General features: G+C 32.8%; 2 protein-coding genes across 10 annotated transcripts in view; both read left to right on the forward strand.

The window, feature by feature from the left end:
- Positions 1-9136, forward strand: part of LOC128390794 (gamma-aminobutyric acid type B receptor subunit 2-like) — a 73227-nt gene extending 64091 nt beyond the window's left edge. Inside the window, exons 7-19 of one of the 2 annotated variants that reach the window (XM_053350555.1) lie at positions 131-418; positions 990-1050; positions 1122-1205; positions 3430-3583; positions 3703-3835; positions 3911-4018; positions 4288-4410; positions 4478-4588; positions 4673-4906; positions 5911-6072; positions 6702-6982; positions 7509-8320; positions 8451-9136. In XM_053350555.1, coding sequence (XP_053206530.1) covers positions 131-418; positions 990-1050; positions 1122-1205; positions 3430-3583; positions 3703-3835; positions 3911-4018; positions 4288-4410; positions 4478-4588; positions 4673-4906; positions 5911-6072; positions 6702-6982; positions 7509-8320; positions 8451-8800 — 2901 coding nt within the window. In that variant the 3' untranslated portion in view covers positions 8801-9136. The remainder of the gene's footprint in view (positions 1-130; positions 419-989; positions 1051-1121; positions 1206-3429; positions 3584-3702; positions 3836-3910; positions 4019-4287; positions 4411-4477; positions 4589-4672; positions 4907-5910; positions 6073-6701; positions 6983-7508; positions 8321-8450) is intronic. The other variant, XM_053350556.1, reaches the window with a different exon arrangement.
- Positions 9137-9816: 680 nt separating this feature from the next.
- LOC128390796 (uncharacterized) overlaps positions 9817-26151 on the forward strand; it is a 47751-nt gene continuing 31416 nt past the window's right edge. For all 8 annotated transcript variants that reach the window (XM_053350557.1, XM_053350558.1, XM_053350559.1 and 5 more), the window contains exons 1-3: positions 9817-10385; positions 10663-10885; positions 25256-25420. In XM_053350557.1, coding sequence (XP_053206532.1) covers positions 10216-10385; positions 10663-10885; positions 25256-25420 — 558 coding nt within the window. In that variant the 5' untranslated portion in view covers positions 9817-10215. The remainder of the gene's footprint in view (positions 10386-10662; positions 10886-25255; positions 25421-26151) is intronic.

The raw sequence follows: 26151 nt of genomic DNA on the forward strand, positions 1-26151 counted from the left end.
TCTTTCTCTCTGTCTGTCTTTTTTCCCAAATTCTCTTGCATAAATTATATTTCTCACGTTCTCATGATGATATAATAACGATTCCCATGATATACATGAATACCACTGAACTTTCTGTCTGAACTTTCAGACTGCATCTCAATATGAGAAAGAATATGATTTAAAAAGGGATCAAGAGTTTAGTAAATTTCACGGGTACGCATACGATGGTATGTGGACCATAGCATTTGCCTTGGAAAATGTGATATCAAAACTTTCGGACGAAAATTTTCAAAATTCCAAAGAACCAGATAAACCATTGAACAAAAATCGAAAATTGAAAATTGAAGATTTCGATTACAAGAATCGCAATGGAACAGTTCAATGGGCAGATATTTTTCGTTCAGCCTTAAATGAAACCTTTTTCATTGGAGTAACGGTAAATATTAACAGTCTGTATTTATCATGACGATAATGTAATATTATTACCATTCAATTATTCATCATCATCATGAAAGTAAATGATAACATTGGAATAAGAGAAAAAAAGTTCTGATGATGAATATTCATTTTCCACATTTGGTCTACATTTTCTTGGAAATTTTTTCTCTCACATCATGATGATTATACTTTGTTTTTTTTTCATCATGTTAGTTGAGAAAAAGTTTGAGCCTCATTACAACTGATTATTTTTTAAAACGCTGGAGATTACAAATGAATATAATTCAAATGTTCATCATGATGTGAGTAAGAATTGGAAACAAAAAAAACTCCATCAATTATTCACCTTTATGATTTAATCATCATCATGAAAATTCAAGATAATAGTGAACCAAATTACCATCATATTAATATATTATCAGAATAATTCAGATTCATTCACATTATGATGGGACATTGGAAACAAGGCTCATGTTATTATATAAGAGGAAATTTATTATTCAGAACTTTTTTTAAGTGGATAAATGATTTTTCATCTCTTGAATGGTTTTTTGTTCATTCTCATCCAGGGAAATGTTTCTTTCGATGGTAATGAAAGACGAGGAAGTATTTTGCTCAAACAATTTCAAGGTGAGAGAACAATTAACTCTTCTAATTATCGATTGGGAACGATTAATTTTGATGTTTATTTCGATATTTAGATGGACGTGAGGTCAAGATTGGTGAATATCATTCGACAACCGATGTTCTTGATCTTGAAGTTGGTGAAAACATCTCATGGAGAGGTAAGAATTTTGAATTTTCCAAAGAAAACCAAATATTGGCGCGAAAATTTTTTATTGTTTCAATTACATCATAGAGTAATGATTCTGAGCTGTGATTAATTATTAGTTGATAATGAAAGTTTTATCAAATGTGCTGACAACCGTGATGATGATGATGATGATGATGGTGATGGTGAAGAGGTGCTACTAATAGTAGACTTGATTGTTGTTGTCTTTCATTTGATTTAGCTAATCAGTCATGGTGATAATATTTAACTTGATTCCATTTATTTTCAACCATCATCATCTTCAATTGTTGAATTGAATTGGGTGTTGTCATTGTAATTCATTAATTATAAATGAATCATCTTTATCTCTCCACCCACTCCACATGATAACATTACTTGACTGACTAATTGGTTACTCAATTGAGTGACATACACATTGATTGATTCCCGGTGTGAGATTATCATCACCATGAAAAAGCAGGAAAATCATTATCCAAGTTGATCAGCTTGATTGTTGGTGTAATTTTTTTTTCGTCTGAACTTTTTTCTTCATTCTCACACAGAAAACATGATTTATTGGATTGATTGCAAACCAGAGAGAGAGAGAGAGAGGGGGGGGAAAGTTCTGATCATATTACGAAAACGAGTAATTATGAGACAAAGAAAGAGACTGGATAATTGTCGATTGTCCGACTAAATGATGATACGAACATGGACTTTCCATGGTGGATAATCCAGTGGGAGGATGTTCTAGAGAAGGAGGAGAAGGAGAATGATGATAATGATCATGGTGAATCTTAATCAGAAATAATAGAATAGAAAAGTGTTGAAAAAAAATTTTCTTCGATCTTCTTTTGAATAGATTTTGATAGAACATTTTTTTTCATACTTGTTCGATTCGTTTTTTATCAATAGAACTCAAGATTTGTCGGTGTAAGAACCTGAATAACATGCTGAGCATTTAGATAGAATCTTTTTTCTTCTATTGGCTATCATTCTATTCTGATTCTTACTGACATGTTTCTAATGACAAGAGACTTTCAATGAGTTACTCCGGAAACTCAATCAGAGAAAAAAGGTAAAAAAAAAGTTCTGTGAATTCGAATAAGATTCCGGTGAATACATTCGATTCCCATTATAGAAAGTGTTGAATTTATTCATCACAAAATGAACAAACCTCATGGAGAAAAGAAGGAAAAAATTGAAGAAAAAGTTAATTCAGATACGGAAATAGTTACCATGATAAAAGATGAACATCATGAAAGGGTCAACATTTCAATCTCTGAAGCTTAAGATGTAATTGAAATCCATTGAAGGAAATAATTTCATCATCAATTCAGTCACGAATATAATGAAAATGTAAAAGTTAAAAAAAGTAAAAAAAAACCTTGAAATGACCAGTGGTCAAAGTAAATATCAAACATAATAATCAAAACCATTTAAATTGTTGCATCCAATTTCCTAAGGTTTTAAATAATACAAACAAATAATTTAAATTAACAAAAGTTAATCAATATTTACTCAAGTTCAGTTGATCAGACTAATTTCAAATAGTGCAACGGTCAATTTATTATTACCCAATGGTCAGTTTTGATTTATTATCTAGTGATGACCAGTAATAGTGATGAAAACGTAAGCTAAGTTTAATGGTCAGTTTGAAGTAATAAAAAATGTCAAAAGCAAATGACTAAACCAGATTTAAAACTTGACCAATTAAATAGTTAAATTAATGACGATGGTCAATAAGTTATGATTAAAATGACCATTGATTATTAGCATAAAAACAATTTGTTGACATTGGTAAACAATTAAAATTGATTTATTATCAACATCCATTGAATTTGGGTAAACAATTGATAATAACAAGTAAAACAAACCAAATGATACAATATTGATAATCCAATCTGACCAGTGTCCAGTTTGATAAAATAGTAACAACAACAACCTTTACAAGACAAAAATGACCATTAATCTTCATTAGCTAATTGAGTAAACAGAAAATACAAGAAAAAAAAATTTTCTCTCTCCAAATTGTATTGGTCAAGTTGACCAATACTTTCATATTATTCATTCATCGATATTTACTAAATTAGAGGAGAAAAATTTTCGATAAAAACTTGATCACCATTTTCACATATTAATCAATCACTAACTGAATATTGATCTTTGTTTCCTCATATCAATTTCATCAACAATTTACCTGTTACATCAATACAAAACTATCGTCAACTGACCAGGCGGAAGTGGACCTCCTGTAGATGAGATAATTAAAATAACTGTCGCTTCAAGAATTAGCCTTACCCTTTTTATTGTGATATCGGTTTTCGCCGTAATGGGAATTATCCTTGCCTTGGTCTTCCTTTCAATGAACATTAAATATCGTAAACAAAGGTAATCACTCCCGAGAAAATGTTATATATATATATCAATAACTGACCATGAGACTGGTCAGTTTGGTTTGGTCAATGAAAACAAAAATTGATCCCATTGTTTCATATTTTTCTCACCAGATATATCAAAATGTCCAGTCCTTATTTGAACAATTTAATTATAATCGGATGCATATTAACTTATACCAGTGTGATACTATTGGGACTGGACAGTCGCCTTTTAAGTGAAGCCAATTTCCCCTACATTTGTGCTGTAAGTAAATGGTCACTTTTATTTGATCCATTGATTTATTAATCCCTTTGTTTTGGCTCATTACACCAAATTAAGGCTCGATCTTGGGTTCTAATGTCCGGTTTTACCCTTGCCTTTGGATCAATGTTCAGTAAAACTTGGAGGGTTCATGCAATTTTCACCAATATCAAATTAAATAAAAAGGTAAATCTAATAATCACCCGATTCATTTAATTTCATCAACTTTAATCACCTAGAAAATTAATCTTACTTATGATTAGATTGCCATAGAGATACTGATTATGATAACCTTTTCAAATGTCAAGTGTATCATATGTAATCACTAATAGACTGATCAACCATTTCTAAGTGACCATCATATCCCTTTAATTATGTTACTTTGTTTTTCTTATGGTCAATCAACACTAATTAATCAATCTATTAATATGTTAATAACTAATTATTAACCATAGGTTATTAAAGATTACAAGCTATTCATGGTCGTTGGTATACTTGTATTCATTGATGTTGCTACCTTGACCACTTGGCAAATCGTTGACCCTTTTTACAGGGGAACCCATTCAGGAATCCCGAAGGTAAATATTATTATTTTATTGATATGAATAAGTTCCTATGGTGTAATTATTTGTTTCTTTTGTTCAGCCTTCACCCGAAAATGAAGATGTTCATATTGTACCTCAAATGGAATTCTGTGATAGTAAGAAAATGACCATCTTCCTTGGGTCAATCTATGTTTATAAAGGACTTTTAATGGTCAGTATGGTCAACATTTGATTCGATCAAGTTTTGATGTTTGTAAAGTTGATTCAATTTTCACCTTTCGTTGGGTTCATTTAGGCTTTCGGGTGTTTTCTTGCTTGGGAAACTCGTCATGTCTCAATTCCTGCTCTTAATGACTCCAAATATATTGGAATGTCCGTTTACAATGTGGTCATTATGTGCGTAATCGGTGCTGGACTCTCGTTCGTACTCAAGGAACAACAAGATGCTGCTTTCGTTATTATATCAATATTTATAATCTTCTGTTCAACTGCCACCCTTTGTTTGGTGTTTGTACCCAAGGTAAGATTGGTAAGATATCATTTTTCATTTTCAAAGATTAAACAGCAACAATTAACTAATCAAACTAAATGATGAGCTTAAAAAATGAAGAGGCAAAAAGCAACAACAATCACATAAGGAAAAAAGCATAAGCAATAATAATAAGACTCAAAAAAATGCTGACAATGAATGAATATCAATATCATATTTTCATGTTAGAATATAAAAAAAAATATTCAGTTTATTGACTGATAATAATACAATTGATTCAGTTTTCATGGAAATCAGGAAATGGAAATGGTTCAGAAAGATTAGGGAAAAACTGTATATTCATCTAGATGTCAATTCTGCTGATACTCTAGTGGTCAGTTGATACTTTGCATATTCTTACTGGACATTGAAGCTTAGTGATGATTGATGAGGATTAAGAAAAAAAAGTTTATTGAGCTCATTTGATATACTTTTTATCATTAATCTTAATCAACAAGTTTTTTTTTCTCAATATTATGCCTTATATATTAGTACATGTATACCAATCCACTTGGCTGTAATATTATTATAAACCAAACAATTAACTTAATTTTAGTTAGCTAATTGCTTTGCATTTGATTGCTTACGCTTATACCTTGTGTTTTTGTGGCAAAAATATTAATAATTAGATCAATGTTTCTGTTTGTTTTCAATCAACTTATCGTATTTGTTATCGTCTCTCTATGTGTAAATATCATAACTAATTAGCATTTGAATCTTTGAATTGGGAAAATGTCCTTTACCCTTTGACCTTACCTTGCATGGCTTACTTTCTGTTTTCTGTACTGACCTCAATGTCCATCTGACTAAAGTTTCCTTTCATGTTTTTCTCAATCAACCTTGATAATAATAATAATTTGAATTTCTTTTATATTTTTTTTTTCTATTCTCATTGACTGATAATGATTAATATTTTTTATGGAATAACAGAAAATTCTGACCTTTACACTTTATGGATTTTTGAGGAAAATTCTGACCTTTTACTATTTTTTCTAATTCTCTAGCTGATTGAATTGAAGCGTAATCCTGATATGGATGAGAGAAGATCCCGTCCAACCTTGAAGCCATTGAAAAAATCGAGGAAAGAATCAGATGAAATGGAGCTTCATCAACGAATCAAAGTTCTAACCGAATTTAATACTCGACAACGGCAAAGGTTAAAAGAGGTAATTTTCCAAGATATTAAAGGTCAAGATGGACGATAAAGATGATCAAAAGAATCATGATTATCGTCATTGTCATTCCTGATTCATTTTTGACAGGAAAAAGAAGAGAGAAAGGAAAATTTATTCCATCACCTTCAGGGTTTAGTTTCAATATTATCAACAACATGAAGAGCTGAAAAATTGAAATGATCATGTTGACATATATTTACACTTACCTGCGTCAATGAACATTTGAAATTACATGAAACACCACCCACTTCCTCTGTCTCCCATCAAATTGAATTAGAATCACCTCAATATCACCTAACTCCTCTCTCTCTCTCTCTTTCTACCTGAATCTTAATCTCCCCTGCCACTGTCTCTCACCATGTAAGATAATAAATGTCAATGTTCAAGAATTGAAAGAAAAGTTATTTTTATAAATTGAATTTTCATGAAACTCTTGAACTTTACTCATCTCTTGGTCATTTCCTGTTCCTCTTTTGACAAGATTTCCACCATGAAAGTGATAGGAAACTTAACAAGAAAAAGAAATAGAAAACTGATCCCCTGAAGGAGAAGAGAAAAATCTCTGAAAATGAACTTTCTTTTCCATTTTCTTTACTAATTTTTGTTTTCTTTCTCCAAAGAAAACATTTGAACTCGAAGCTCTCATGTTCAGATTACGACAATATGGAATAGAAATGGGCACAAATAACGAGGAAATAATAATAAAACCTAAGGAGCCACCGAGAACATTACCTTCCACCATCACCTCAACTTCAACCACAACAACAACTACAGTTACCGAAACAGTTACTTGCTCTTCCTCATCAGGATCTAATCTCTTACCTGGGATTAAAAAGCTTTCAGCTGATAAACAAATTTGCCTTCTATTAGCTGAGAAAGATTCATCAACGTTCACCCGAAGGTAATCATCATCACCATAATCATCACCATGAGCATCATTACCTTGATTATCTGAATTCATAATTTATTATCGAGTTCAGAAGTTCATGTTGAACAAAAAGAAAAGAAAAGGCAAAGAAAAAAGTCAAAACCATTTCCATGATTAAATCCGTTAAGTTTGAGGAGAGAAAAAAAATTTTCTACCTCAAGTGATTAGATCGATTAGAATCATTATAATCTAATGACGAAAATTTTTTTTTCCTTCTCCTTCTCTTCTTTGATTGTTGTAAAATCTAATCAAGGATAATTGAAAAATTCATTTAAGGGTAATTAAGATGATTACCGAGAATTAACCCTTTCCAACAGTAACAATTAAGGTGAATCATGTAAATTAACCATGTGAATGGAGCTTTTTTTGCTTGTTTTCTGTAAACGGTGAAGGGAAATTTACATTTTGAACATTATATTCAAATTCGGATGGTGATAGTTAATTGTTGATTAATGAACTAATTGTTTTCTCTCTCTCTCTCTCTCTGTTGTTTTTATAGTGAAAAAGACACATCGTTCATTTCTCTATCAGCATCAATATCGTTGGTCAGTGGATCAGTCGAAGAATTAATCTCATCGATTGGAAATCATTCTAATCGTAAATCTCATAACCATTCATGTCCAGAGCTTCCAAAAGGTGGGGAGGGTCGTGGTTCAGTGGGAGGAGGGGCAGGGGGAGGATTGACTGGTAATAGTAATGACGATTCATCGATAACTGGATCAGCAACAAATGTCCATAATAATAGTAGCAATAATAATAATGTCCGTCGACGTAAGGTCAACTCAATTGACTCTAAATTTAGTTCAACAATTAAAGACATGATTGATAACGATAATGGTAATAAACTTCAAAAACCATCAACCTCATCAACTCCTAGTGATTTAGTCAAAGATGATTATGAACTATCAGATGATGCTATTGCTGATGACGATGATGATGATGATGATGACGATGAAAGTGATGAAGATGCGGAAAATGAAAAAGTCCATAGGAAAAGCACAATAATCAACGTAAATGATACACAATTACCGATAAACATTATATCAAATTCCGATAGTCTTTTACCTGTTGAACAGATGAAAACCTTGACCTCTAATTCACCTATGACAACACCTACATTGACCTTGTCCACTGGTGGTAAAGTTTTACTTGCTCATAATAATTTAATATGTGATGAAACCTCTTACTCAATGGCAATAAAAGCTTCACTTCATGGTGGTCACTCAAATGGTCAAGGTTATAATGGTTTCTGTTCATCATGTGAAGAAGACGATACCGAGAAAGGTGATCAAACAGCAACTCTTTCTGAAGGTAAATTTTGCTCCAAATTTTTGTCGAAACAAAAGAAAATGAAAATTTTCCTAACTGGTCATCTATTTTTTTCTTTTCTCTCTCTCTCTCTCTCTCTTTCTTTCTTTCTTTTTCTGTTGGTCATCCACAGAAAGTGACCAATCATTTAAACCAGATTTCAATCCTCGACGGACCAAAAGCCTTTCAGCCATAACCTACAAACCTGAGACCAGTAAACTTGGTGGTCATCCTAGTGGTCACAATGGTAACAATAGTAATAACAATAATAATGTGGTCAGTTTGGTTGACAATGGTTCTGTTAGCCTTTCAAAAGGGACATTACTTGTTCACCCTGTATTTCCGTTCCTTAGCCAATTGACCAAGAAAAATATCAATCCTGTTAATCCTTCTGATCCAAATTCTGATTATCATGCATCACCTTATTGGCCGATGTTTTCATCATATCCATCAATCAAGTGCGATATTGTTGAATACCTTTAATATTATTCAAGAACCAATAACAATTTAATATAATAAATAAACTGCTCACAACAACAATTAACATTTTAATCAATTAGACTGAAAATGCAACAAAGAAAAACTTTATATCAACAATTGGCTATAATAATACAAGATTTACGATCTAATAGTAATATGAAACAATTTGTTAACTTGTTTTCTCATTTTAAATTGTAAATTGAATCAAATTGTAATCTAATTGTAAACAATCAAATCGTCTAAAAGAGAGAAAGAGAGAAATTGATTCGTTACCATGTAAATTTGTTGAAATTTTCTCATTTAAATGTGATTAGAACTCTCATCTTTATCCCCCTGTGATTTTCAATTACTCTTTAATCTCATTTGATTTACAACAATTTAAAGTTTAATTTAACTTTTTAATCACAATTTTACTGATTTGTAATATTTATTAGATAATCATGGAAATTGATTTACCTCAATGAAACTCGACTCTTAATATGTGTAAATGTCTAAACGATTAACTAATTAACCAATTTGATCTCTGTGATTGTTTTGATCGAAACTTTTTTATGTTAAAAAATTAGTTCAAAAATTTGGTTCTCCCTATGAAATCACAATCAAAATTGTCCTTAATTGTTGACTAAACAATTGTAACAATTAACTCACTCATCCTTTTCCACTTTCTATCAATAATTAAACTGCCAATTACTACAATATTGTAAACACTATTTGAGTAAGAAAATGTTTCCAATTAAAATGCTAAAATGATTTACTATCAAATATCAATCGAATTAATTGATTTCCAAATTATCTCAAAATTCATTCGATTAGTAAACAATAGATAAGAATTTCATTGATTGAAAAGAAAAAAAGTTCTTTATTCGAAAATCATCTTCGATATCGATTACTTTTGGTAGAGAATATTAGTTGAAATTATTCGTAAAGAGGTGTCACTACTTGCGAAGAAAATTTTCTATTTTTTGTTCTTTGTTCAGTTCATGGAGAAGATTTCAGCATTCGAATTGAACATTTATCTCTATTCACTATGAGTTACTAAACAAGTGAAGAGACAGAAACGATAATTGCTCAGCCATTTTCCACCCTGTTGATGGTGACAAATACAAAATCAATCACGAATAAGTTTCCAATTTTGTTTCATCTTCTCTCTCAATTCAAGTGTCATCATTAACTTTAATCATCAATTGAAAATGTTTATCAACTTATAATTAACATCTCAATCCATTGGAAAGTAACAATCAACTAATTGTTGGATTTTGTACATGATACAATTGACTTTATAATCATCATAAAATCAACAGTTTGGTTTAGTTAGTTTAATTATTTTTCTTTTTTCTTCCTTCCTTTCTGGACAATTAAGTGTTGAAAAGTGTTCGTGTCTCTAGTTGATTAAGTTGATTGTGAATTAAACTATCGTTATGAATTCTCGGTCTAATCACAATCAAGACGCTGATCCATTTTTCCCGTTAGTATTTGCAGTCGCTGATTTTACCCAGCAACTTTCAGCAATTCATGAGCGACATGCTGACGATTTACAAATTCTGGTTGAAGCTTTCAGAAAACGAAATGCTGACCTACGGAAAGAAAGGTAAGAATAAAAGTTCTAACCAATGGTTTGGAAAATTCTGAGCCATTTCCAAAGAAATCATGGTGACATATTGCCCTTGGTGTTATTCAAATGATCCATTATATGATATTGGAAACATTGTTACTTGAATTAATGATCGAAAAATTTTACTTTAAAAAAGATTCGATTGAAAGATCAACCTAACTAACGAATTATTAATAATATCCTTAACGATTATTATTACATTAGTTTTTGTTTATATTGTTTTCTTATTTTTTTCTCACGTTCACTTGATCAGATCTTCATTTCCTTCTGCCTTATTTACTCTATGGGAGTTGTTGCTTCAAGAGGTTGAAGTTGATTCTCAAATTCATGGGGATGTGTCAAGGTGCCTGAGTCGAAACCTGGGAACTGGACTGAAAGAAAAAACTTTCCACCGGAAAATTCAATCACGAAAGGTTTTCATTCATCGTGCAAGTCTGGACGCTCTATTAACCCGAGCTGAAGATTTACTAAAAAAGGTTCGATAAAAAAAAGTTTTCCAATTAACCAATTTCGATTACAATTAATACAATTAAAGACCGATCTCCCCAAAAATTCTCAATATAATAGATCACGATATGGGTGAAAAAAAAGGAGAAAGAGAATTTATCATTTTTCGAAATTCATTTTTGTTCTTGTTCTTCTTGTTCTAAAATCAGTTCAGCCAAGTTTATTTCTCTCATGAAAATTTAATATCAACTAATAAAGTGGATAAAGAGTATCAAGTATGGCACAGACCTTGATTCTAATTATCTTTATCATCTTTATCATCCTTATCATCTGTTGCCTTTACTTTTTGTTTTTCTATTTTCATCTTTCAAATATCATCCTAATCAAAATCCTAATCCATATCCTTTATATTTTCCCTTACAAAATGTTGGCAGTTTTCCATGTTAATTTTAAGCACTATTACCAACACCCATTATCATCCTTCATCCTTAATCTTAATCTTATCCTTTGGTAATAATACTAAATGAAAGATAAACACTTAACTTATTATTATTATAATAATACTCGTTTGAGAGCGTCAACTAAATTTAATCAACACGAAAAGTTTGTTATCATCAAATTATCAATTTAACCAACAATTAAAACAATTACCACTTAGGTTGATGATTATGGTTAATAATTAATGATTCAAGTGAATAATAAATTAATAATAATAATAATCGAAAGGTTGAAACGCATGTACGAACAATTTGTTAGAATGAAAAAGTTACCTTTTCGAAAGAAACTTTTTCCTTCTTCTTGGTTCTAAGCCATTGTGACTAAATCTAAAATGACAGAATTGCAGAATTCTGGTTGAGAAAAAGTTTCTCAGATGAATTCAATCATGTTTCTCTTATTTGCTTTGACGATAATCATGTTAATGCATCATGATGGAAGTAGATAAACAAGAGTAACGAAAGAGAGAGAGAGAGAGAAAGTAAAAGTTCAGTCTCAACAATGAAAAAAGAAAACAAAACAAAATTTGGAATTTTTTTCTCTCTCTTTTTATCATGTTTTTCGTTCTATTGGGAAAATGCTACATGAACACAGAAAATTCTGAACAATAAAACACGGAGAAAACTGTTAAATTATCATGGAATCACAATTTATTTTCAAGTGAACTTTAATCATGATAATTATGATTACATTTAACAAAAGAAGACAAAATAACAGAAATAACAATCGAACGAGAGGGAAAAAAAGTAACAAGGTAACAAAACAAATCATATTCAATTTACCATTAAAAATACATGGAAATTTCCTGAGAATCTTCATCTGAATCTTTACCCTGAAATCAGAAGAGTTTTTTTCTGTTTCTCTCATCAAACCTACAGAACTTTTTTTTTGCCTCCTCACTCCCATCACAATGAATTGTTAATCATCACAACTTTTGATCTACTTTGATTGTTTAATTATTTACTCTCTTTAATACAATTGCCATGAATTCTGACGTTCATGATAAATATCCAATTGTATCTGAATATTTTATCATCAGGGAGAAAAATATTTACTTGTGACATTTACATTTCCACATTTTCATCTTTATTTTATGAATTTTTAAGTAACATATCAGTTTTTTTTCTGCTTCTTCGTCCTTCATGAAAATGATCACAGGGGAGAAAATTGTTATTCTTCAAATGGTAGATAGATATTTTCTCATAGATATTTCATTAGAATAATCTAATGAATTCTATAAGCTAGAATTGAGTCAGAATTATCATCATCTGATTCGATGTTAACTGTTTTTCATTAAATAGAAAAAGAGTAATAATAATATTATTATCTCTTCTTCTCGTGTTCAGGTTCACATGAAGGTAAAAAGTTGAGGTTCAGATTGAAGATGATGATGATGATGATATTTTCATCATGTTTATCGTTGGCTTGATATAGCTGAATAGTATTACGAACCATTAATAGATTCATCATGATTTCAGAGGAAATTCAGGTAAATAGTATATTAGTTAAAGTGATTCTGTGTATGTAATATTTTCCTTCGTATGTTTAACTTTCGGGTGAAGGAGAAACTGGAAAAGGTGAAGGATGTTGTTCCAGGGGGAAATGGTACAAACACAATAATGGTAATAGTTTAGGACGAAATTATGTCGAATATAATTTTTCACTCTCTTTCTTTTCTTTCTTTGAATTAATCGATAATCGATGGGGAAAAAATGTGACTCAATGAGTTGGTGGTGGTAAACAGGGTAAAGAAGTTATTCCAAGAAGATGATGAACTTGAAGGTGATAAGAATTTCTTCTCTCCTTCTCATTGTTGGTAATCATTATCATCTTCATTGTGATAATTATTTTGATTTGATCTTGAGCCACAATTTGGACAACTTGATGTATTCTGGAAATTTCATCTAGGGAATTAATCCACTTATATATAAATCTATATATATATGCGTAGATATATATATGAAAAGGGGTTAAGAAAGAGTAATAATAATAAACATGGAATTCAATTATAATGTAAATTCATGAATATACGTTGGAATAAATTCCTATGTGAACATTGGTTTTTACAATTGAATTGATGGAAATTCAATTCAATTCAATTTTCGGACAAAAGTGAATTTCCAATAAATTGTTATCGCTTATTGTTGATCATTCATTATGATTTACCGTTAATCTACAAATCTACCTAACCTTTTTATCCTCATGATTTACTAAGTGTTAGTCGGAATCATTATAATCTAATTGAATATCAAAGTATATTCCATATATATAAAGTTCAGAACTTTTCAACTCTCTCTCTCTCTCTCTCTCTATGATATTTTCTCAATTTCTTTCTCGATATCGAGTCTTTGCTTTTCTTTTCACACCAAACTTTTTTTTTCTTCTTTCCAATTCTCTGAAAATTTCAAGAAGAAAAAAAGAGAAAAAAATTATTCATTTATCATTATGTCTATAATATACATCTGAATAATCACTGACACGATTGACACTCATTTTTCATCAACACACTAAGTGAGTATATATAAATTCAGGGTAAGGTATTTCATGGTAATCATCATCATTGTGGGGGAAAATTTGAGATGATGAGGTTTAGATGATCACTTAGATCGATGGATTAAGATTGAGACGAAACTCAGATTGATTGAGATGAAACTCGGATGGATTGAGATGAAACTCAGATTAAGTCTTTAGGCTTGGAAGGGAAACAGAAGATTTTCGGTCCCACAAAATTTACCGAATACAAGATTCTTTTAGGATTGTGTCACTTCACTTTACTTACTGATCTATTGATCTCAATGTTAAGCACTTGCATTTAAACTCGATAATTCTTTAGAATTCAAGGTAACAATTAAACATTAACTGTTAAAGATTTAGATGGAACTTAATTGAAATTTTAATTAGAGTACGTTGTAGAGAAAATAAGATCAACTTGAATAGTTGGGAAAATCACAACGACTAAAGAACAAAGGAAAATTAGTTCTTTTTAGAATAAAGAACAAGGGGGTAACAATTTAAAGGGGAATCAATTAATGATGAGGAAGGGGTAACAATTAAATTGGGGGAACACAATTAAATCAAATTAACCAAATTAATCACATTAGTGATGAGGTTAAACAATTATTACAAAGTAACTTTTTGTCTTATGTCTCGACAATGATGAAAAATATGGTTAACCGAAATGGTTAAGATAAAGATGAACTAAAGATGCTTGTAGGCTTAACAATACATCTTCCTAAAAACAAAAGAAAGTAAAAAGAAAGATAGAGAGAAAGAGAAAATCGGGTCTCTTACTTTTGTAACCAATTTTTGGTCATCTTAAGATGAAGAGATTTAGGTTAATACAATTAAGAAATTTCAGTTAATTATTTTAATTAACTTCATCTATAATTATATCTTGAGATATAGATTGAAATTTTGATTAATTATTATTGGTTAATTAAGTTGGGATATTATAATCTCTTAATTATTTAGATCAATTAATTAGGATTCTAATCAATTTGATTTGTTGAATTAACAATTGAGAAAATTATAACTATAGTTATGGGAGTGGGTTAACCAATTTTAACAATGGGGAAATTTAAGAATTGAAATTAAGAAAATTACAACAATTAACTAATTGTTGAGAACAGAAAAAATTTAGAAAAGTTTTAAATTTGTTTCCAAATCATAATAGTGATGAAAAGGAAAGACTGAGGATTTCATGTTTTTTCACCTTCAGTCCCCAGCACTTTGATGAAGATACTTCTTCAGGGTTTTGGAATCCTATTTTGATTTGGTGGTGATGGATTCGGGGACGGAGGTAATGAACCGGTGGGTGTGTAATGGAAGAAGTCGGAGTAGTCGGGCTTGGTGGGATTTTTCCTTGGATCTTGAGAGCTGTTGAGAGAACCAAAGGTTGAAGGTGGATCAGAGATTAATGAACTAATTTGAAAGTTCTTGTCTAGGGCTGAATTCGGAGAAGATGATGATGAAGATGAGATTGAGGGAATTTTCGGTGAGGGGCTTTTCACTTCCTTGGTTGAGACCAATGAATAAGTTTTCTTGCTATTTCCGAGCTGATAGGCTACGGGATGATTGTTTTCTTTTCTTGGTTGATTCGGAGGGTCTACGATTTTGAATAGGGTGAAATGAGATTTTGGTTCATCGATTGATGAAGTTGATGATGAAGATGATGATGATGGAAGAGGTGATGGAGCGGGAGAGACACAAGTGAATTCTGAGTACTCAGGGGATTCTCGGTGATGTTGGAAATAACTCCAATCGATTGGCCAACGGGCTTTCCGAGCTTTGACTAGATCACTTAGTTTTCGGTGGAGATATGAAACTTTATCGTTTCTCACATAATGTTGAATGGATTCATTATGGATTCCACGTCCAGTCTCCAGAACTTTTTCTTCAATGTCTTGCCAGAAAAACATATACATTCTCATGGCGGTGAGAGCTTCGATGGCGGGTGAATGAGGTTGAGCTCTAATGGTGTAGCCTGAAAAGAGAATGAAGGCAAGGAGAGATAATGAAGCGGGTGAAGTTCTGTAGGGAGAGAAGTAAATAGTGACATCTCGCATCTTTGGTCGAAGAATGTCAATTTCGTCGGGGGTAAGGTTAAGACTTTTTAAGAGGGTTATAAGACCAGCACCAATAATTCTTCGGGCACAGGCGAGATAACAGAGAACTTGATCTCTAACTGAGGAAAGATGCTTAGCAAATTTCAAGTCTTCCTTTTTGAGTCCATGATAATAGGTATCCATGGAGTGAACGTCTTTATAATGAACAAATGTTTCATAAACGGTTTCACAATTTCCGTCAATTATTGTGATCCATACTGGCTGATGAACGAGTTTTCGAACTCCTTCTGGATTGAATCTGTAGATTCTTACGTAGGCAGCATTAATGGAATAGACGTTGGATGGATCAGGGTGGTCACAAATTTGTTTGGTCAAAAGTTCTTGTTGACCAGGGTTAAGGTCTTCAACTTGTTGTTCCACTAGGGAATTGAAGATCACGGCCGCTTTATTTTTTCTGTTGACTCTGTACTCGAGTCGGAGCGGGTTGGATGTATTAGAGTCTTGGGTGAAGGTGACCAATTCTCGAAGAGATGGAAACCATTCTTTGATTTTATTTTTAATTTCTTTTTGCTCTTCCTGGGTTAATCTAGAAAGAGGGTCAATTGTGGTGTAGGGAGTGATTGAATGACCAGCATCAGGGGAAGTTCTGATGGGTGAACAAGGCAGATCGCGTTTTGCCTTTCCTTCTCGTAACTTTAACCATTCTTCTGAGTCGGTGAGAAGGTAATGAGGGATTGGATTTTTCTTGGTTGACCAAGTAGTTCGAGGTCGGGATGCAGCGGGTGCATAAGAGAGAACGGGAGGGAAGCCTACTGAACGGACGAATTCTTCATTTTCGGATAGGGAAGAGGTCTTTCTTTATTAAAAGTTTCCCAAAAACCTAATCTAAGATTCGCATGAGAACGAATGTTAGTGTCCGATAAGAGAGGGTCATTTGGATTTTCTTCCTTGTTTACTAGTAAACAAGCGTACAACTCGAATTTCTTTTCGAAATCAAACTCATGAGTTGAGTACGAGATTTTAGGCTGAGGGGCTAGTTTAACATGTGGCGGAATGAAACTAATTAGACGCTTGGGAGTGATGGAGGAAAGTTCTTGGACTGAGTTGCCTTGATGAAAAAGAGGGATTGCGTTGAGGTCTACTTCCTCTCTGAATAATCCTAACCTGCATCGGGATTCATGGGCTTCGAATAAGTTTGGACTGAGCTGGCTAGTACAGAGAGTGTAACGACAATTGAATTTGCAACTTCGATAATTAACATAAGTTTGAGAATAACAAACGAATCCATAAGTAGGGTAATCATCTAATGATGCGAAATTCTTAAGACAATTGGGGAATAGACAGATGAATTTGGTTGGATGATTTGGAGGTGATAGTTTAAGGGTTGCAATTAAATTTTGGATGAACATGATACATCTAGTGCAATACCAATGATTGCAGAAATTGCATTCGAGGGGAGTGAGAGCGATTTGTTCGCAAAAGTAGCAACGAACTTCATCGATGAAGGTGTCTAAATTCTCATGGGTGATTGAATTTCTTGAAATACCTTTAGGTATCTTTGGTAGAGGAATAGAATAAATTGATTCATCTTGATAAAGATTCAAATAAATCTTTTCACGAATCATTCTTTCGAACTTTTCTTTAATTGTTTTAAAAGTTTCATTTTTCATTTGAACCGAGGCTTTAATTTTCATGAATTTTTCAATCGAAGCATGAGAGGGAAGTTCTAACGGAAGAGGAGCAGGAATTTCATTGCTGTAAGTTATTGGGTATTCAAAGGGTTTCGGATATTTATTAGGAAAATCAGAAGAAGAAGAAGAAGGTTCAGCACGAGAAGTACTTGGCAAAGAAACGACCTTACCTTTATTTTCTTCCTCCATTGGATTCCTGAGAGTGATTTTCTTTAATTGTTTGGGGTGAGATGAGGCGATTGAATCCAAAGATTCTACGGAAATCGAACGTTTTAATTGGGGTCGATGATGAACAAGTGGAGAACGGAAGGAAACAACTTTGAGATCGATCTTTTTTCTGGGTGGAGAGTCAAGGTTAACAAGAGGAAATTCTGGTTGAGGTGTATTGTCTATTGGGCCTGGAACGTACCAACAATCGGGATCACTTTCGTAGCCACAATTAGGAATCACTGATCTAAGGAGATGAGAGTTGGCACGTTGATTGTTGAAGGAAGCGGATACACTAGAAGGTGTGGGTGGTGAATTAGAGTTGTTGTCCATTTTTATCACGAGGTTAATTAGCGTTTTAAAGCTAAGATGAGATGGATGATTAATTAGAGTTTGATGGAGATGATTAAATTGGTTGAAGTGGAGGAAAACACTTTGAGTCAATTGACCGGAAACACTTAACTTAACACTTAAGATGGAGAGGAAAATTTGTCTATTACAACCAAAGTTGTTTGATGAATTGGAACAATTAACTGAAACAATTAACTTTTCACAATCAAGGAAATTTAGAAGAATTGAGAAGATGGAGAAAATGAATAAATCTAAAGATTTGATCAAGTCAGAAGGTGAACAATTTTCAATGTTGAAAAAGAAAATGAAGTGAACTGAAAAGAAGTTGACTCTATGTGACCAATGGGTTGACTGAGATAAGAACAAAGAGGAAGGCGGGTAAAGGTAATTAGCGAAACTAACGCCTTCGGTGGAGATGGTTAACTTAAAAAAGAAAAGATTTTTCTTTCCCACAGATGTTGATCTAATTTCGAATTTCGAAAAATTAAAATCATTAAAGTGATTGGGTTGATCAAAATTAATTTTCTGAGAAAATTTTTGATTTTCATCATTATAATGATTAGATTGGGAGCAACAATTAAGATTAATTAGAAAAATATTTTCATTATCTTCTTCTAACAATGACAATTTAAACAATACAAAAACTTTTTTGTTTTTCAATTGTTGTCGAGTTAAGATTTTTTCTTGATTGTTAACAATTAACTTTGGCTGATCAATAATCTGTTGATCAGATGTTCGGTACTTTCTTTTTGGTTTCTTGAAATTATCGATTAATATATCACCAGAGTGATCATTAATCAACTGATTGTTACAATTTGAATTGTTAATTAGGGGAAATTGGTCATTTGGTTGAGGAGAGTTTTGGATTAGTTCATTTAGATTTTCATCTTCATTAGGGTTAATTGAGTTGTTTAAATCTTCATTTGAAAGAAAATCGGGTTCTTGATTTTCATCTTGATCATAATTATTATCACTGAGTGATTGAAATTGGTTATTGGTAATTAACTCAATTTCTGGGGAACTGAAATTTTCATTTTCTAAAAATGAGTCGGGATTAAAGAAATTATCTCTGAGGTTAATCATTGCTGTGGTTAGTTTACCTGAATATTTCTTAGTGTTAGAAACATTAGCAATGAAGAGATTAAAGCTTAAGGTATCTAAGAGCATTAGTGCACCTTTCTTTAGACCACAAACTAAGTATGGGCCATGATAGCGATTACGGAGTTTTTTGGAAACTGATGAATCCTGAGATTCATTTTTTACTAACAGATAATCTCCAATAGCATAAGGAGAGGAGGATGAAGGATTTAGTTCTGTTAACTTGGTAGAGTTGTTGAGAATTAAGCCGTATAAGCAATTTTCGAGCTTCATTTACGGTCACTGGGGAATTGTGGTTGATGGATAAGTAATTGTCAAGGGGTTTGTTTGGCTCATGACCAAAACAAGAAAATAGGGGCTGAAGCGAGTGATTTTGTGGATGGATGAGTTAATTGCATATAAAGATGCTTGGAGAGCGGAAATTAAATTTTTTGTTCCTTGGGTACAAACATATGTACGAAGTCTTTCGGCAATAGTACTATTACTCCTTTCGACTATTCCTTGGGATTGAGGGTGGTACGGGGTACTTGTATCATGAATGATTCCGTGTTTATCCATGAACTTTTTGAATTCATCTGAGGTGAAATTAGTACGGTTTCGATGGGATTTTCCGGGTTGAAGTCTTCGGAATTTTCGTCTTCCTGTAATAGGATTCCACCAACAGCAACATCAGATGCGTCAACGGAGATTTTTCGACGGAGTTTGGGATTGAAATGTACCAAGAGAGTGGTATTGATGAGAGATGATTTGAGAGAATCGAGTGCTTGTTTATCAGCAGGGAGAATTTTGAATTTTCTTTCTTTGGAGATTAGACGATAGAGAGGGGCAGCGATTGATGAGTAATTTTTGATGTACCTGGAGAAGTAGTTATAACATCCTAAGAGGGATTGGAGTTCACGAACAGTTTTAGGGTAGCGGAGATTCACTAAGGCTTGAACCTTTTTCGGGTCGGGACGAATTCCTTCGCCTGAGACGAGATGACCTAATAATAAGATTTCGGTTTCACCGAAGTGGCACTTTTCTGGTTTAACCTTTAGGTTATATTTTCTTAATCGATCTAATACCAATTTAGTATTATTGATGAGATCGTAAAAAGTTACACCAACAACAGGGATATCGTCAAAGTATCCAATACAATTGACGTACTGAAGTCCTTCCAGAACTTTGTTCATAAAACGTTGGAAGATAAAGGGAGCACCAGCAAGTCCCATAGGGAGTCGCTTATATTGGTACTTACCATCGGGTGTTACAAAAGCAGTTTTCTCTCGTTCGGAGGGAGGAAGCTCAATTTGATGGTAACCTTGTGCCAGGTCAAAAAGGTTGAAAAATTTACCACCGCGGACGACTTCAAGACAATCGTCTATTCAGGGTACCTTGGGATTTTAGTGAGTCTGTTGAGTAACCGGTAGTCGGTCACCATTCGATGGGTACCATCTGATCGAGGAACCAATAATGAAGGGGCACCTCCGAGAGCATCAGAGGGTTCGATCAGATCATGTTCGATCATGTCATTAATGATCTCACGGAAAACTCCACGACGATGGATATTACAGTTGTATGGTTTTTGGTACGGAATGATTTGATCTTCGAGATCAATTTTAACTGGGCAAACAGTTGAAGAGACAAATCCAAGATCATTTTTGTGTTGGGAGAAAATGTCTTGATAACTTTCGAAAAGTTTTAAAAGTTCATCTTGTTGAGAGGGATTGAGATTTGGATTGATTCTCGACTTAATTTTGTCAAGAAGAGGTTGAATTTTAGATTCGTTAAGTTCAGATTCACTAGTTAGCATACACCGCGCAATTAGTGAGTGTTGAGGAAAGTTTTAAATTTTGATTATCAGGGTGAATGTTAATTGTTGTTAGATTTGGATGATGATTGGAGGAGGATTAATTGTTGAAGCCGAATGAGATGAGGAACTGGATTAGAATCCAAGATGTAATCAGAAGCAGCATTACCAGTAACTTTAATAGAAGTTTCGATGATGAAATCAGTTTCATCGGAGTACAGAATCGGAAGTAAAATCGGGATTGGTTAATTCAGGAGAATTGGGGTTTTCTTTCACTGAAATGTTATATTCATTTCCATCTGAATTCAGTGTCATATAAAAAACATGAAGAAAAGCATTTCCTAATAAGAAGACAGGCTCAAATTTGTCACAAATTTGGAACTTGATGATTCTTGATTCATCCATTCCGTCATGCTTAAAGATAGCGTAAGAGAAACCAAAAGAGTCTACATAAACTCCGGATGCAATTCCTTTTAGAGTTCGATTTACTCGAATAATATGAGCTTGAAGGTAAGAAGCTAAACCAGCATCAATCACGCAAGCAGAAGCGCCAGTATCAACTAGAACTTTTCCTTCTTGAACTCGGGATTTATCGGGGAGACAGAGAGTAAGGTTAATGGGGTGTGGGCGATTGGTATTGAGTTGTGAGATTTGCTTGATATCCTTAGATATGGCAAATCCAACATTACCACGGAGTCCACTTTGCATTGGTTCGGGAGGAGAGGGAGGACGGTAATCAAACTGAATTGGGTTAGTAAGATTTTGGGGAACGGTAACTATTGTATTAATCGGTTGAGGAGGAAGTTGTACCTGAGGAGTTGGTTGATCTTGACCTACTAGGGTAGCGAGATTAGTTTGAGTAACGGTGGGATTGAATTGTTGACGAGGGTAATTCTGATCTTTTCTTTGGTAAGGGGGTTTAATTCCTGCGGCTTCTTGAGCTTTTCGGTAGGCTAATTTAGAGCAAACATCAATAGTGTGGTCATCACCTTTACAATAGTTGCAAAACTTTGCATCTTTAGGTGCGGATGATGAACTGTTTTGGGCTCTTTTATAATTAGAGTTAGAGTAATGGGGATTGTTAGATTTTAACATTCGAGCAACTGAAGATTTTTCATTCGATTGATTTGAGTTGGGATTTTTCGAGGGGATTGATTTCTGAACTTTTTGGCGATTTTGATTATTTTTGTAATCAAAATGAATGCGAGTTAAATGATTATAAATTCTTGTTTTATCATCATTTATGCCGAGAGTATAAATATCATCTCTGATATGTCGAGGGATGTGTTGGAGAACAAGATTGAGAAAGAGGGAATCGTTGGTTGGACCAAACGCTTTGGTTACCAACCTTCGCATGTCTGAGAAGAATTTTTCAGGATGAAATTCTGGGTTATATCGACAATTTCTTAATTCGAAGTCCGCTGAATATTGGCTTTCAGGGGTCTTTAGCTTTTCGAAGAGGGCATCAACGTATTCTTGGTAATTTGTAATATCGTCTAAACCAGTGGCACTTGTTTTTATCTCATGAGCCATAGACTTTTGGAGAAGTCGTAATCGGGTTTCGTCATCCACATTTTCTTTGGATAAACGATCTTTAGTTTTGACCAACCATGAATAGGGGTCTTCACCAGAACGGAATTCGGGTACATGAGGATCCGTTTTCAACTGCTTCATTAACTCGAAGAAAGTTGAAGGTGTTAAATTGTCATTTGAATTGACAGATGGAGAGATTGATGGAGGTGATGGATCGGTAATATTTGCACCGAGAGAATTTAAAATGTTCTTTATTTTTAAGAGAACACCAAGAGAGAGAGGGAGAGCATAAAGTTCTGAGTGGGAGAGATTGAAAATAATTTCGTTTTCTCTTCCAATGTTTTTTATGAAATTCTGAATTTCAGGTTCAGAGATATTTTGGGTACGAAATTCTGTTAGCCAATTTGGGAGGTTTTGGCTTTTTATTTCCTCAATAGGAAGAGATTGAATTTCTTCTGAAGTTAGAGTTTCTCCAAGAAGAAGGAAATTAGTTGACACAATGTCAGTAAGTCGTTTCATGGCAAGAGAACGAATTGGAATTGGAACATTCCAAAGACGGAAAAGTTCGAGAATCTCGTTGAATGTGAGATCTCTGAGAGATTTGGGTTTGGAAATTATCGTAGAAACACGAGTGGGTGGTCGAGGGTTGACCGGGGTTTGAATATCATTAAAAGATGGAGGTGATGGGATGAGAGTTTCATCCTCGGAAAGTTCAGGTTCGGGTGTAGTAGTAACACGACGAGTAGCTTTCGCAGCTTTAGCAGCACGAGCGGCAGCAACACGAGTAATAGCAGCGATTCTTGAACGCTTAGGAGGCATTTTGATTGAAAGATGGATGGATGGATTGATTGAAGTTAATTCAATAGAATTTTTTGGTTAAGAGTTAGATGGAGAGATGGATGGATGGATGGAGATAATTCAGTAGAATTTTATTTGAAATTTAGATGGATGGATTTGTTGAAATTTAGATGGATGGATTGATTTTAATTCCGTAGAATTTTGATTGAGAGTTAGATGGATGGATGGATGGAGATAATTCAAAAGAATTTTGGATGAGCAGAAAACACAAACACAAAACACTGGAAACAACGTTTTCACGCTGAGTAAATCAAGAGAATAAGCAAAGGGAGAAATGAACACAATCCTGCCTGGGTCGCCAATTTGTGGGGGAAAATTTGAGATGATGAGGTTTAGATGATCACTTAGATCGATGGATTAAGATTGAGACGAAACTCAGATTGATTGAGATGAAACTCGGATGGATTGAGATGAAACTCAGATTAAGTCTTTAGGCTTGAAGGAAACAGAAGATTTTCGGTCCCACAAAATTTACCGAATACAAGATTCTTTTAGGATTGTGTCACTCACTTTACTTACTGATCTATTGATCTCAATGTTAAGCACTTGCATTTAAACTCGATAATTCTTTAGAATTCAAGGTAACAATTAAACATTAACTGTTAAAGATTTAGATGGAACTTAATTGAAATTTTAATTAGAGTACGTTGTAGAGAAAATAAGATCAACTTGAATAGTTGGGAAAATCACAACGACTAAAGAACAAAGGGGAAAATTAGTTCTTTTTTAGAATAAAGAACAAGGGGGTAACAATTTAAAGGGGAATCAATTAATGATGAGGAAGGGGTAACAATTAAATTGGGGGAACACAATTAAATCAAATTAACCAAATTAATCACATTAGTGATGAGGTTAAACAATTATTACAAAGTAACTTTTTGTCTTATGTCTCGACAATGATGAAAAATATGGTTAACCGAAATGGTTAAGATAAAGATGAACTAAAGATAAGCTTGTAGGCTTAACAATACATCTTCCTAAAAAACAAAAGAAAGTAAAAAGAAAGATAGAGAGAAAGAGAAAATCGGGTCTCTTACTTTTGTAACCAATTTTTGGTCATCTTAAGATGAAGAGATTTAGGTTAATACAATTAAGAAATTTCAGTTAATTATTTTAATTAACTTCATCTATAATTATATCTTGAGATATAGATTGAAATTTTGATTAATTATTATTGGTTAATTAAGTTGGGATATTATAATCTCTTAATTATTTAGATCAATTAATTAGGATTCTAATCAATTTGATTTGTTGAATTAACAATTGAGAAAATTATAACTATAGTTATGGGAGTGGGTTAACCAATTTTAACAATGGGGAAATTTAAGAATTGAAATTAAGAAAATTACAACAATTAACTAATTGTTGAGAACAGAATAAAAATTTAGAAAAGTTTTAAATTTGTTTCCAAATCATAATAGTGATGAAAAGGAAAGACTGAGGATTTCATGTTTTTCTACCCTTCATCATCATTGAGACAGAATCAATGTAAGAGACTCATTAACTTTAAGGATCATTTGGTAGCCTTGAATTTTTTTTCTTCTTACTTTCCATGATAAAATAGATTAACCTTTACCTTGTGAGCATTAATTAAAGACAATTAGCTGATTGTATAACTGTAATTGATTCCATTTCGAAAGTGAATTTACATTGATACGGACTTGAGATGATTAATTAAATTTTCTTCTTTTTCATCCTCATCTTCATCTCTCGATCTTTTCATTATCAACAACTTGGTGAATTCTGGTCATATACTTTGGTGGAAATTTTCACTTTTCAAATGGATCCAATTAACACCATCACTTTATCTAGACTCAATCAGATTATGTTGCTGCTTATGATAACTTTTGTGTTGAACAAACTGAGAGCAATTTAATTAATTACTACGATGCTCATAATAATTATGTTCATCAACTTCACGCTTTCAATGGGATGCTGAAATTATACATTGGCGAAGTACTTCCCAACATTTACGAGGTAAGTTCTTGACCAGAGTTCAAGAAGATCAACCCAATCAATGAACAATTAGCGTTAGATCAACGAGATTTTCATTTGGAATTGATGTTTTTCCAATTGTTGTCATTGTGATTTACTGATTTTTTTTGTTTCTGTTGATTTGGTTGAAGCTCAGAATTTGAACAACTAGAACTCAACATAAGCAACAACCAAAAAAAAAGCAGAAAGAAAATGTCAACAATCAGTCATTCATGAGAGAAAGATTAACAATCAATATCTCTGAGCCATTAGTCATTCAATGGAAATTAAGATTAGAGATAAATTCCTTTGTATCATGTTAATCACCATGATGATGAATATCAATTACCATGATTATAATTGTTTCTCGAAAGCGAGTTGACCAAAAATAACCTTACCTATGGTGTAATCAATGTTTTGACTAAACACCATTAGATAATCAACCAATCAAACCGCGAGCTTTATTTTCACCGAGGACTAAATATTCATGATGCTTATATGATGAATGGAGATTAAGATTATATCATGAAGAAGATGATGATCATGATGATGACGATGAAAAGATCAGCATTCTTTGTAATTTAATCTTTCTTTCCTGTTCTATTCAGTTTATCTCATATATATATAAAACTATTCTCATCATTATCATGATAATCATCATTTATACATGAGATTCATCATCATTCCTATCACAATATGCTGAAAGATCTGAAAAAAAAGGAAGATGATGTTCA

Source organism: Panonychus citri, unplaced genomic scaffold, assembly GCF_014898815.1.
Source record: "Panonychus citri isolate SS breed McGregor unplaced genomic scaffold, ASM1489881v1 Contig00128, whole genome shotgun sequence".
Taxonomy (NCBI): domain Eukaryota; kingdom Metazoa; phylum Arthropoda; class Arachnida; order Trombidiformes; family Tetranychidae; genus Panonychus; species Panonychus citri.